Raw genomic sequence first — 15187 nt, 5'->3', positions numbered from 1 at the left:
AGCGTCAATGATGATGAGCTGACGTGTTTTCAGATAAGGACACATGAAATTAAAGTGCAAATATTGCTAAGGTGCTTGAGGTTTGAGTCATTGAAAGAACTGCTGAGATGGGGCTGACCGATGTACAGCACAGACTTGGCAGGGCTGCTGTCGCTGGCTCATGGAAACTTGCAGTTCCATTGCTATGACACGTGTGGGATGGTATCGGTACAAATCAGATCTCCCAAAAGTCAGCAGTTAAGGCAATGCTGGGTTCTTTAAAACTTATAGAGCTTTTTTTTTATATTTTTATTTTTTAATTGCCATGGTATAACAGGTTTAATAGTGACGTTTCTCTCTTCTCCTTTAGGAGGAATACATGTGATGCATGATACCAAAAATGTAAAGCAGTTGTTAGTTATATTTTCATTTTTCAGAACACCTTCTTTATGCATAAACATATTTTCATGAAGAAAGAATTTTTCCAAAGCCTTTTTTCAGTTAGAAAACCCTATGGAAGTAAATGCATCTTCTTCTTGTTATTATTCTTCATTTTTTTAAGGAAATTGTAATAGATTTTTAGCAGGTTTTGCAAAAAACTTTTTTGGTTGATTCACGTTCTAGCCATGTATATTTGATGAACCAAGACATCTGAAATGATCTTCCCTTACCAGATTGTCCAGGTTTTGGCTGTGAACAGTTCTCGCCTGAAGACGATGAAGCAATTGATGACACAATAATTGTTGGAGGTTGACTTGCAGTATCATCAACTTCCAAGTGCACCTTTTTGGTAACAAATTTATCAATTGCAAACTTAATTCACAATACATTAAGTGACTAAAGTAAATGAATATCGTTATATAAAATAGTCCACTATACACTAAAGTCTGAAAACTAAACACTTCTGCAGCATGCACTGAATGAAACTGCGACAGCAGGGCGGCCTTTATATAGCTGCGGCATCGTAATGTCTCGAAGTGTCAAGGCGATGCGAGGTGGAGGGTTCCAGCCGCTTGTGCACCAGTCCTTTTTATGTTGCCGTAGCTGCAGCGCTGGCCTGCCGCCGACAGGCTTTACCCGAAGGTTCACGCACTGGGACAAATTCTAAGTGTGCCCGCAGCACTGTAAAATTATCGTGATTCACAACACTCGTTTTCAGTTAAGCTTCTTACTACTGTAATAATTATTTGTTTTAACTCATTACTGAATGTATTTTAAAAGGTAACTATCATCAAACAAGGAAAAAAAAGTTCCAACATAACTTTGTGATTTTTACAAAGCATAACTCATAATTTTCTTAAATTATTGGGGGGCCTGTGCCCCCCCACCCCCCACCCCCCTGCACCACCAAACAAAATATTGAGGAGGGGTTCGGGCCCCCTCAGGCCCCATGGAGTCAGCGCCTGTGAATGCAACACCTAAGACTTTATCGGGAAAGCAGGCATGAAATGTTACGTCAGAAATTATGTGAAGCACTTTCCAGACCAACTTGTTCTTGAATAAATTCCAAACGATGAGGTCAGACAATATGCTGGGATTCAGTCAGTAAAAAAGTATTCAGGCTTTTAGACAGTGATATCGGGAGACCTGAGTCAGACAACTTGTAAACATCAGAACTAGGAACATTTATGCATTGCATGATATTGTGTAAACGCACTGAGGTGTTTAGGTGAAGAAACATCTAAATATCTGGTCAAAATTTACCATTATTCTAACGTTTGCCCTATTCGTTGGAAAAAATTTGAAGAAATTCAGGCTTAGTGTAACATTCCTCATCACAAGTTTTGCCAAAAGGTGACAAGGTGACATACTTTAGCACCTGCAGCTAACAGGAGTTTGGAACAGTGTGATAGTATTCAGTATTACTTTCTGAAGCATATAACCTCAAAGAAGAACAAACCACTAATAGGGCTAACCCCCCTTTTAGTGTGATTAGTTGGTTCAGGACAGAACTAAAGAAGCCTCAGTCAAGCGCCGTCATGGTCGGGGACGAAGCTTGAACCCTATGCCCGCCCACAATGGTAACGACACTGCTAGCCAACTGGAAAATGATTTAAATCCAAATAGAGGTGTTTTGCAGGATATGCTTCCTGCAACCACCCTAGAAGGAAAACAAAGACAGAGGATGAGATGGTCAGATGAAGTTAATCGACACCTCATGTTCTGTTATTACCAAGCAACAAATCTAGGAACCAACACAACTGGATACAGATCACAAGTATACACAACATTTATTACCAGATACCCAGAATTAAAATTTTTAACAGAACAACGACTAGCTGATCAGATCCGTGTAGTAATCAAAAATAACAGGATACCCCAGTCAGAATTAGAAAACAACAAACAAGAAGTACAACAAATACTGGAACAAAATAATGTGCAATCAGAAGAAGAAGAATATACAGTAATGGACTCGAACATCCCAGAGCAAACAAACAAAGAACAACACGCATCAATTAAACAATCAGAGGAAAACAAAGTCTTAAGACAGCCACCAGAACAAGCACAAATAGAACTCGAAGTGATACACATGTTAGATATAGAAGAAAAATTTCAGCTGACATATATAGAATACAAAGACACAAATACAGACATTAGACCATTCTTGCATAGACCGCCAAATAACCCACAAGTCGAAACAACAATAAAAACTATCAACACAATCATACACAACAAAATAAATGAAAACACAACTATGGAAGAGTTACAACTACTGGTTTATATAGGAGCACTCACTACACTAAATATACACATTAGGCAGAGATCAGAACCAACCAATACACACAAGAAACCCACAAAACCAGCATGGCAACACAGGCTACAGATCAGAATAGAAAAACTGAGAAAAGACATCGGACAGCTAACACAATTTATAAGAAATTAAATGTCAGGAAAAAAACGAAAAAGGTTAGGTAAAATCTCACAACAAGAAGCGATAGAGCAATTAGATGAAAAGAAGCAGAAATTACAAGCATTGGCCAAACGATTTAAAAAAAAAAAAAAAAAAAAACCCAAACATTCAGCGCACACCAAAAGAAATTTTATCAGACAATAGATAACACACATATTAAAATAGACAACCCACCAAACATAAGACATGGAACACTTCTGGAGCAACATATGGTCAAACCCAGTACAACATAACAGGCATGCACGGTGGATACAAGCAGAAACAGACGCATACAAGATGATACCACAAATGCCTGAAGTGATAATTTTGCAACGTGAAGTCACCCAAGCAATTAATTCTACTCACGATTGGAAAGCCCCTGGAAAAGATAAAATAGCAAATTTCTGGCTAAAGAAGTTCACCTCAAAATATTTACATCTAACTAAATTATTTAACAGTTACATTGCATACCCATACACATTCCCTGATACACTTACACATGAAATAACTTATCTGAAACCTAAAGATCAAGCAGACACAGCAAACCCAGCTAAATATCGCCCCATAACATGCCTACCAACAATATACAAAATATTAACTTCAGTCATTACACAGAAATTAATGACACATACAACACAGAACAAAATTATAAATAAAGAACAAAAAGGCTATTGCAAAGGAGCACGAGGATGTAAAGAGCAACTGATAATAGATGCAGAGGTGACATATCAAGCTAAAACTAAACAAAGGTCGCTACACTACGCATACATTGATTACCAAAAAGCTTTTGATAGTGTACCCCACTCATGGTTACTACAGATATTGGAAATATACAAAGTAGATCCTAAATTAATACATTTCCTAAACATAGTAATTAAAACCACACTTAATATCCAAACAAATTCAAATAATATCACATCACAGCCAATACAGATTAAGCGTGGAATATACCAAGGAGACTCATTAAGTCCTTTCTGGTTCTGCCTTGCTCTGAACCCACTATCCAACATGCTAAATAATACAAATTATGGATACAATATTACTGGAACATACCCACACAAAATCACACATTTGCTATACATGGATGATCTAAAACTACTGGCAGCAACAAATCGACAACTCAACCAATTACTAAAGATAACAGAAGTATTCAGCAGTGATATAAATATGGCTTTTGGAACAGACAAATGTAAGAAAAATAACATTGTCAAGGGAAAACACACTAAACAAGAAGATTACATATTGGATAACCACAGCGACTGCATAGAAGCGATGGAAAAAACAGATGCCTATAAATATCTAGGATACAGACAAAAACAGGAATAGATAATGCAAATATTAAAGAAGAACTAAAAGAAAAATATGGACAAAGACTAACAAAAATACTGAAAACGGAATTGACAGCAAGAAACAAGACAAAAGCTATAAATACTTACGCTATACCAATACTGACCTACTCATTTGGAGTAGTGAAATGGAGTAACAGAGACCTAGAAGCACTCAATACACTTACACGATCACAATGCCACAAATATAGAATACATCACATACATTCAGCAACAGAAAGATTCACATTAAGCAGAAAGGAAGGAGGAAGGGGATTTATCGATATAAAAAACCTACATTATGGACAGGTAGACAATTTAAGAAAATTCTGTCTAGAACAAGCAGATACTAGCAAAATACACAAAGCAATCACTCATATAAATACATCGGCTACACCACTGCAATTTCATAACCACTTCTACAACCCTTTAGATCACATAACATCAACAGATACGAAGAAAGTAAATTGGAAAAAGAAAACACTACATGGCAAGCACCCGTATCATCTTAACACAGCCACACATCGATCAAGACGCATCCAACACATGGCTAAGAAAAGGCAATATATACAGTGAGATGGAAGGATTCATGATTGCCATACAGGATCAAACAATAAACACCAGATATTACAGCAAGCATATTATTAAAGATCCCAATACCACAACAGATAAATGCAGACTTTGCAAACAACAAATAGAAACAGTAGATCACATCACAAGCGGATGTACAATACTAGCAAATACAGAATACCCCAGAAGACATGACAATGTAGCAAAAATAATACATCAGCAGCTTGCCTTACAACATAAACTAATAAAACAACACGTTCCCACATACAAGTATGCACCACAAAATGTACTGGAGAATGATGAATACAAATTATACTGGAACAGAACCATTATAACAGATAAAACAACACCACATAACAAACCTGACATCATACTCACCAATAAAAAGAAGAAATTAACACAACTAATTGAAATATCCATACCCAATACAACAAATATACAGAAGAAAACAGGAGGGAAAATTGAAAAATACATCCAACTGGCTGAGGAAGTCAAGGACATGTGGCATCAGGGTAAAGTTGACATTATACCAATTATACATCAACTACAGGAGTCATACCACACAATATCCACCAGTACATCAAAGCAATACAGCTACATCCACACGTATATATACAACTACAGAAATTCGTAATTATTGATACATGTTCAATTACCCAAAAGTTCCTAAATGCAATATAACATATACCGTACAGGTAAAAGGAAGTCACGCTTGATCAAGGTCCACGTCAATTTCCATTTTTAACCAGACATAACGTCTGAGAAAGGCAAAAAGATAATAATAATAATAGGTTTTTGGGTGGCTCAGTGCCCTGCTGGAAAACTTTCAGTTGCACTTAGTTCAGTAACTTGTGTGCTCGCAACACATACTTCTAATGCAAAATCTTCTAAGTAACATAATTAAGGTCAAACTGTTGGACATTTATTTACAAGTTCAGTTTTTGAGAGAAAAAGAGTCTTGACACATTCAGTACAATATTCTGAGCAACACTATGTTATATTTAGAAACAAAGATATCATGTGAAATAAAATTCCTATTGGAGAAAGAGGACCTATAGTTTAATATGAGAATCCGAAACACATGTCATTCCTGGTGAATCTTCAAGTATTGTGAACTTCAGACTAGGATGCAGACAGACTGAGGTATTCCAATATTGGGATCTGATCCTGCTATCTTTTGGTTCGATTGTAAAATGTTAACTTTCACGGCTGGAAATATCACAATTAATAAAATATTGTGGGGTATTATGCCATGGTCGATGGATTTCCTTTTAAAACCCAACATTTAGTTCCCATCAGCAGAGGACAGTTTCAAGAAGGGTGATAGCTTCTTTGAGTGTCTGATTCACTCTTTGGCTCGCTACTGACTGCAGCAAAATTTGGCTGGCATATGCTCTTGCGCAGTGGCGTGACATCACATTCTTCAGATACACAATGTAATCAAAAGTATCTGGACACCCCTAGAAAACATAAGTTTTTTATATTAGGCGTATTGTGCTGCCACCTACTGCCAAGTACTCCCTATCAGTGACCTCAGTAGTCATTACACATTGTGAGAGAGGAGAATGGGGCACTCCACAGAACTTGTGGACTTTGAATGTGCTCAGGTGATTGGGTGTCACTTGTGTCATACGTCTGTGCACAAGATTTCCACACTCCTAAACATCCCTAGGTCCACTGTTTCCAATGTGACAGTGAAGTGGAAATGTGAAGAGACACGTACAGCACAAAAGCGTACAGGCCGACATCGTCTGTTGACTGACAGAGACCATCGACAGTTGAAGAGAGTCATAATGTGTAATAGGCAGACATCTATCCAGACCATCACACAGGAATTCAAAACTGCATGAGGATCCATTGCAAGTACTATGACAGTTTGGTGGGAGGTGAGAATACTTGGATTTCATGGTTGAGCGGTTGCTCATGAGCCCCACACCATGCCGGTAAATCCCAAAGGACGCCACGCTTGGTGTAAGGAGCGTAAACATTGGATGATTGAACAGTGGAAAAACGTTGTGTGAGTGACGATCATGGTACACAATGTGTGGCACTATCACAGCATGGGCCTACAATGATGTTTTAAGCATCTTCTTGATTTCCACTGTTAAAGAGCAATTCGGGGATGGCGATTGCATCTTTCAACACGATCGAGCACCTGTTCATAATGCACGGCCTGTGGTGGGATGGTTACACGACAATAACATCCCTGTAATGGACTGGCCTGCATAGAGTCCTGACCTGAAGCCTATAGAACACCTTTGGGATGTTTTAGAATGCTGAATTTGTGCCAGGCCTCACCGACCAACATCGATACCTCTTCTTAGTGTAGCACTCCATGAAGAATGGGCTGACATTCCCCAAGAAACCTTCCAGCACCTGATTGAACGTAGGTTTGTGAGAGTGGAAGCTGTCATAAAGGCTAAGGGTGGGCCAACACCGTATTGAATTCCAGCATTACCAATGGAGGGTGCCACAAACTTGTAAGTCATTTTCAGCCAGGTGTCCCGATACTTTTGATCACATAGTGTACCTGGGCTCAGTTGCTTGTTGTTGGTTGCCATTGTCCACTGTTGCTATCACCTCATGGTGGAAGACTCGTGCATTGAATTACATCTGGATCCCAGTGCTGAAGAATATGTGTAAGACTCTGCCACCACAAGGGGATAGTAACAGTGGAGAAGAGCAACCGACAACAGTTAATTGCACCACAAGGGGATAGTAACAGTGGAGAAGAGCAACCGACAACAGTTAATTGCCACACCACTGCGTGAGAGCATGGGTAAAAGGAGTTTTGCTGCAGTCAGTAGCAAGCCAGGGTATGAACCAAACATTCAAAGAGGCTCCGATGTCCTCTGCAGATGGAGACAAAACGTTGGGTTTTCATGGGACATCCATCTGACAATGACATAATAGCCTGAAATATTTTACTTATTGCATCTTTTGTTTTCTGGGCCCATGTTTTACTATAAGACTGCCAGGCCTGTCTATTCTTCAGCTGATTTCCCAAGCTTCTGGGAAATGAAAGAAATCTGAGTATTGTGCCAGGTATGGGCTGTAAGTTGGTTGAAATCTCCTTGGAGGGAAAAATTACACATGGGAAAAATATATATAAAAAACAAATATTCTGTGACTTACCAAACGGGAAAGCGCTGGTAGATAGAAACCATAAAAAAACCACACACACACACACACACACACACACACACACACACACACACACACACACAAATTTCAAGCTTTCGCAACCCAAGGTTGCTTCATCAGGAAAGAGGGAAGGAGAGGGAAAGAAGAAAGGATGTAGGTTTTAAGGGAGAGGGTAAGGAGTCATCCCAATCCCGGTAGCGGAAAGACTTACCTCAGAGGGAAAAAACAACGGGTATACACTTGCGCCGACACACACACACACACACACACACACACACACACACACACACACACACACGTAAATGCAAAGAGGTTGTGCTTTTTGTGACACACTGCCAAATATGGCTGACGAATTTGGTTTTTGTCAACATTTTATTTGTATTTGATAATTTTCTTAGCACCATAAAAGTGGGCAACTTTGTGACAACAGTGCACTCCAGTTTTTTATTCTTAACTACTGTAATTCAGGTTAATATTCGATAGACAGCTCTGTGGCAGGATATTCCTGCATAATACTACTATTAGTGATGGAAGCTACAAGTATGTGTATTACATCTGAGCTGGTAACAAAGCCGATTTTTTTGTGAGGTGGAGAAACCTGTTCATAGATTTCTTGGATGCTTTGTGCTACTGTCGAAGAGCTAAATAACTGAGGGTATGTTAACATGAGTAAGTTAATTGTGTAGATCATCCTACAGAAAGTGAAATTTTACAAAACTCCTTCAGCTATTGATAAGTGAGAAAAGTTACTTCCTTAGATTATAGAGATAAGTTTATAACAATACACATACCTGCAGAAACAAGTGTGCCAATTAAAATTTTAGAAAACAGGTTCTGTTAATGAAATTGGGGACATTTGTGAGGTTAAGTAGAAAAGGCAAAGTTTTATTTCACATGATAACATCGTTTTTAAATATAACATACTGTTGCTCAGAATATTGCCCTGAATGTGTCAAGACTTTATTTTTTTCTCATAAACTGAACCCTTCAGTAAGTGTCCAACAGTTTGGTTTTAATAATGTTATTAGAGGATTTTGTGTTAGATGTGTTTGACCTATTTTTTCTTACACGGTTTCACTGAACAGTTGTGTAAATAATTGTATAAATGTTTTATTACATTGCATAATGCAGACTACTTTCTTCCTCTCTTACTTTATTTATTAAAGCCTCTAATTTGTATTTTAAGAACATCAGGAAAGTAAGATACACCAAACTGACAAACTTTGTGACATTTCTATCTTTGTATAGATTAAACAAAACTCATAAAATGTGGCATATTTGTAACAAAGTTGTAAAGAAATGCAAGGTCAGCCCATTTTTGTGATGATGTATGACTTCGTCTGCTTTCCCTGTTTTGGATTTCATGTCACAGTGTTGTCCTGAGGTGGGGATAACCTTGTGACAATTAATGTACCATATTCCGAATACCTCATTGCAGATAAAAAACTTCATTTCTGTCAAAATTAAAGGATAAAGGTTAAAAAATTCCATATATATGTGGAAATTACGTGGTGTGGTACATACTCGTACAAATTGTTACAAAAAGTTCTAAAAGTGTCACAGACTTGTCCTCTTTTACAATATCATTTCGTTAGTCAGTCATGTATATCAACCTTCTGTTTGAAATGTCTTTTATGATCTCAAATGCAACATATTTTTCAATTTATAGCCTAATGTCAAAGCTCGGCGATGGCTCATTTGGAGTAGTTCGACGTGGAGAATGGACCACACCGTCAGGTCATGTACATCCTGTTGCAGTTAAAATACTCAAACGTGATGCACTAGGACAGCCAGGCATCCTGGAGGATTTCGTGCGCGAAGTGCAAGCAATGCATGCTCTGGACCATCCAAATCTTGTGAGGTAAGGATGCAAATGCTGTTTAGAGATTATTATTGTATGTGAAAGTTTTGACTGTTAATAAGTACACAACTGAGATATGAATGAAGTTCATCTCAGGAGATCAGTCATAATCACACAGCAGAAATAACTTTTGCTGTTTGTGTTACAGTTGCTGCAATACTGGAGTAGTGTATTTTGTATCACTATTCTCGTCACTTTTATAGGCCTGTCAATAAGTTTCCTCACATCAGTTAACAGGAATAATTTTTTTGCTTTGTTACAATTAGAAGACAATTTAATCAGAAAATATAATAAGGGGTTAATCTAACAATCTGTTTCTCACAATGAAATGTAATGGGCGACTGCTGAGTTTTTCACACCTGAGCCTGGCATTGTGCATCACATTTTACTCGAATTGTCTGTCATTAGATTGTTGTTGAGTTCCAGTTTGGAGGAAATGAAAGTATGTAGTATTATTAAGATTTTGTTTTCATAATGTGTTCATGTAAACTTGATAACAAAAACGTTTCCTGCATGTCTCAAAATTGACAATGTCATCAGGAAATGTGTTTTCATAAATGTCCTATACTTTGTCTTAAAAATTTGTTACTGTAAATAAACAGAAATGAAAACATAGTGTAGCTCTTCCATAGCACATTAATACCAGTTACAACTTTGTACATTTAATAACCAGTAGTTTTGAGTGAGTCAAATGAAATGTAAGACTACACTTGTGCTTTGTGCCAGTCTCAGAAACTCTGTTTTGCACCTCCTGTGTTAGTCCTGAAGTAATTTTTAACAGACTGTCGATACTGGATAGCAGTGTTTCTCAGTACTCGAATTCTTACCTATGGAAAATGTGAGCTACCAGGTACCAAAGTTACATTGACTAGGGTGAGCTTCTGGTAACTTAGAAGCTGTGCTGTGTGTGGGAGTAAGAGTTCATGTATTTACTGATGTGGTTGGTAAGTTATTTATTTGTGCTTGATTGTATTGCTGAATATCAGTGTGATTCCTGCATTCTGTTCGTATCAGAGCCAGTGGTCTGTATCTAAATACTTCCTCAATTCCCTGACTCGCTCACTTCTGTGACATGTACAAAAAACAAGAGGTACAATCAGTATGCAAAGTAACTGATCAGAGTTATGCTAGGTGGTAGTTGTTGTTACATAGTGGTTGTTGCCGTTTGGTAGGTGAGTAATTGTCACTGTAGTCTTGTGTTGACACAATATTGTTTGCATTGGTGTTCTTGCCGTTGCTCTTGCAGACTGTTTGGTGTCGTTCTGTCTCAGCCCATGATGATGGTGACGGAGCTGGCACCGCTGGGAAGCCTACTAGATTACCTACGCAAACAGTGCCAGCACATGTCAATCACTAGTAAGTTTTATTTTAGTTTTTGCCCTCCTTTTTTATTTTTAAAGAGAAATATTTTTCTCATCCAAGGAAAAATTTTGTCTGTGTGTAGGCTACTAAGTAACAAAACTTCAATGACTAAACTGTAGTTAGCAACTCCTTTTTAGGGTGCCTATATGTTACTCAGCGATGACAAGAAGTGGCCTTCCTTTGTACCAATAGTCATATTCCACATAGGATTTTCCATTATCACTTTACCACATTAAAAAAAAATGAGGCTACCTAGACATTCAAGTTTCACGTTACTGTTCAGATAGTGAATACTTACAAGCACTTCATATATATTGCACAAAGTGCAGCTACTCATTGCGATAGCAGCAATATTCTGGGATTGCTTGACACCACGTCCGCCCCTGGAAGCTGACTGGTCAGTGCGACAGAATGTTGATTCCCGGCTGGGTCAGAGATCTTCTCCGCTCAGGGGCTGGAGATTCTGTTGTCCTAATCATCATTTCATCCCCATCGAAACGCAAGTCGCGAAAGTGGCGTCAAATTGAAAGACTTTCACCTGGTGATCGGTCTACCAGACGGGAGCCCGTAGTCACACGACATTTACATTTACTTCACACCACCACAGTCCTCCAACTAGCTTAACTTGTTACCAGATATACGAAGTGCGTGTAATTATTCATTTTCTGTTGATGAACCTGCAGTAATTCGAAAGCTGATTAAGTGTATAAACATTTGAAAAGTATTTTGAAATGACTGGTCAGTCTCTATACAAATCGTCTACTATGAGAATTGCACTTATCTAGTTATACATGGGTCTAACATTCCAAACATCAACATAATATTACAGTGAAATCCCTATTTTATGTTCTCATGAGGTCCAGACTTAAAAAACACAAAATTGAGGAAAATCAAACTGGAAAATACAGGCTGGAATGTAACAATATTATGAGAAGGAAAGTTGCTGCTCACCATGTAGCTGAGATGCTGAGTCACTGAGGAAAATGCAGAATTGAGGAAATGTTAAAACCCCCACCCCAAAATATGAGCAAAAACACATGTAATTTGCATATATAATTAAAAACTGCAACCCTCTCCAATACATTGTATAAAATGTGTCCAAGTGAAGGAAATTAAATGTACAATACAAGGGGTTCATACAATAATTTGTGGTATGAATTTCAACAGTTCTTAAAAAATCGCAGATATGTAACCGCAAGTAAAATCTCGTACAAAATTTGAAATTTTGGATCTGGGTACAAGATGGTTGAGCTATTTTCTGATGTACTACGATTGCCAATTATACGTTCAAAGCATATGTTTTTCAGGGATCATACTAAGTGCTTTCCCAGGAAAAAAAAAAAAAAAAAAAAATTGATGAACATCTAGAATTAAACCAAAAACATAACAGCATCTAAGTGGTTAAACCATGCTTCATGACATGCTTTGTCACCATAGTTATTGTTTTTTAATGCTTTTCTTATGAGCTGCACTTCATATGCTCACCACTGTTATAGTGTTATCTTAGGCTTGATGAGAGAAACAGACGTGACAAAATGAGTTTACTTACCCAATTAACGTTACAAACTTATTAGAAGTCAGCTCAGTGTATTTCTGTACATTACGTAAAACTTAAATTTGAAAGCAAGCTCAGGTGCTAAAATTTCGCGTCATACCCTCTATCACTGTTTTCAATCTATACGATCTACAGTGTGTGGTGTGTATCGCAAAACCCTTTCTATTTCTGGGCGAAAACTCTGTCATAGCACACCACTTGCAGAAAAGTATATTTGCAGCACTTCACAAAATGCTTTCACCCCTGCCAGCATTCCCATTGTTGAAGGGCTAACCCCTTTTCCACACGTCCAGTAGGCAAGCTCTGTTTACGTGTGTGACGATGGTGTGGTGGCTGCGCTGGCTATTGGGTGACTTAACAAGTCACCAGCCAATAAAAGTTCATTAGCCAGGAATGGGCAATGTTCCCTTGATTATGACCAAGCATATTCGTCGAGCCTAAATGTTTGAAATTAAAGGGTTGATGATTAATATTGTTGCTGAATACAGTACGTCAGAAGTACATTCAAGAAAATGAAACCAGGTTATAGGTGGCACCAGAAAAGGTGTTGGCTGGTCCCCTTCATCACATATTGGCTCAGTTCAGAACAGTTTGCACAGACTTTCTTGTTTTTACAGTACTGGTGCCAAATAGCAGTTGTTATATCATAATTGCGCTGTGAAGCTAAATGTTTCAAGTTGTATTGGCAACACTGATTGTGGGTTACATAAGCGTTTCCTCTCTAACTTCTCCCCTCTCCACAGTGGCTTAAAATATTCTCTTAACTCCGCCAACACCTGTGGTGTGCCCCCCCCCCCCACCCCCCCCACCCCCACCCCCACGCCCCGGAGGGCTCGTCACTCTTTCGAGGATTCGTGCTTGGCTACCATGGGGCCCCAGTCTTTGCAGTATCTTACCCCTTCCGTGCTGCATGTGTATCCTCTTGCTATTCTTTTTCCCCTAACCCTGTGGAACATGTCTGGGGTGCCATTGGAAATGTTCTGCATTATCGCTGATGTAAGAACAGTCTCGTCCCTGATATTCACTCCCTTTTCCTTCCTTTGTTTTCCTTCTCCTCTCATTCCTCCACTTCGGTGTTTGAGGTTCCTGTATCTCTTCTTCCTCCCTTGTGCACTCCTGAAGGCCAGCTCGTGCGTCTTAACTCATAACAGGCGACTGGGTAATGCATAATTCCCAGCCCCGGGTCAACAGGTAGGGCTTGCTTGCATCCCCTGGTTCAGCCCAGGCCCAGGGAGGGGTAATTGCCTGAGCTGCAACCTTCCCAAATTGCTGATTGGTCCCTCTGTCAGGCATTCGTGAGGTGTGACCTGAGGTGTGAACAATCACCTACGGCTGGTGCGCCCTCTTGTAAAGGGGGCCCCCAGTTGGAAGGAGCGCGCCATCGGAGATGCTAGCAATTGTGGGGGATTTTCTCACAATGAGCCAATCATCTTCACAGTCAATGTCTACGTAACATAAACGTAATGAGGCTAATGATTCAAAGACCCTTCCCACTGCACCTCGGTTCCTCATTGTCTCACGCACTGAAGACTGTCAGTCTTTCACTGCAGTAAATCCATTTATTATGCACGAAAGGTGTTGGTGAAAGTGCCGGCCCTGTGAAATCCTGGTCTCATTTACAGAATGGTACTTTGCTTTTGGAGACTGCTTCTGATTCTCAAGCACAACAACTGCTTGCTGCCCCCCTTCTCCACAGCTACCATGTTTTCATCAAGGCCCATAGAACTTCGAATTCTTCCCGTGGATTATTTACGCTAGGCTGCTCAATGATCTAACTGAGGCCGAAATCCATTCTTACCTCTGTGATCAGGGTGTCATTGTTGCCCTTCGGGTGACGAAAAAGGTAGGTTCCTCCTTAGTGCACACCCGCAGTCTTTTTCTCACCTTTGACAGAGTGGTGCTTCCATCCAAGACAAAAGCAGGCTATGAAATCATCACAGTATGGCTGTACATTTCGAACCCGATGCGCTGCTGGCAGTGTCATCGTTTTAACCACACTAGAACATCTTGTCGACACCCACCCAAATGTGTAACTTGTGGTAGGGATGCGCACAAGGGCAATTGTCTGCCTCCTCCTCCCCGCTGTATCACCTGCAATGGCAGCCATGCTGTTTGCTGTTGGGATTGTCCCGTGTATCTTAATGAGCGGTCTGTCCAAAAGGTCTGGGTAAAGGAAAAAGTGCCTTACCCAGTCGCTTGCAAGTTATAGACTTGTCGTAAACCCTGTGTTCTTCCATCTGGCACCTGTAGTTTGTCCCCTCACCCCATGAAGGACATGGCCACTCAGACATGCAACCTCAAATTCAGCTCTGAGGTTGTGAAATCACCCAGTGTCAACAAGGTAGCAGCTTTTCTGCTACTCTGTGACTTGAATGCACATCATCCCCTTAGGGGTTCTCCCAGAACCTGTCAGAGAGGTGCCCTCTTGGCTGATCGTCTTAATCAACTCAACCTCTTCTGCCTTAACAACCAACTTTCCTTTCCGACTCCTTGCACACCTA

At 39.5% G+C, this 15187-nt stretch overlaps 1 protein-coding gene across 3 annotated transcripts in view; it reads left to right on the top strand.

Moving 5' to 3' along the window:
* LOC126253587 (activated CDC42 kinase 1) overlaps positions 1 to 15187 on the top strand; it is a 566545-nt gene that overhangs the window by 112812 nt on the left and 438546 nt on the right. For all 3 annotated transcript variants that reach the window (XM_049955017.1, XM_049955019.1, XM_049955018.1), the window contains exons 4-5: positions 9578 to 9769; positions 11016 to 11125. In XM_049955017.1, the coding sequence (XP_049810974.1) occupies positions 9578 to 9769; positions 11016 to 11125 (302 nt within the window). The remainder of the gene's footprint in view (positions 1 to 9577; positions 9770 to 11015; positions 11126 to 15187) is intronic.

This window comes from Schistocerca nitens, chromosome 4 (assembly GCF_023898315.1).
Source record: "Schistocerca nitens isolate TAMUIC-IGC-003100 chromosome 4, iqSchNite1.1, whole genome shotgun sequence".
Classification (NCBI taxonomy): Eukaryota; Metazoa; Arthropoda; class Insecta; order Orthoptera; family Acrididae; genus Schistocerca; species Schistocerca nitens.
The sequence above is the reverse complement of the archived record's forward strand: the minus strand, read 5'-3'. Positions and strand labels throughout refer to the sequence as shown.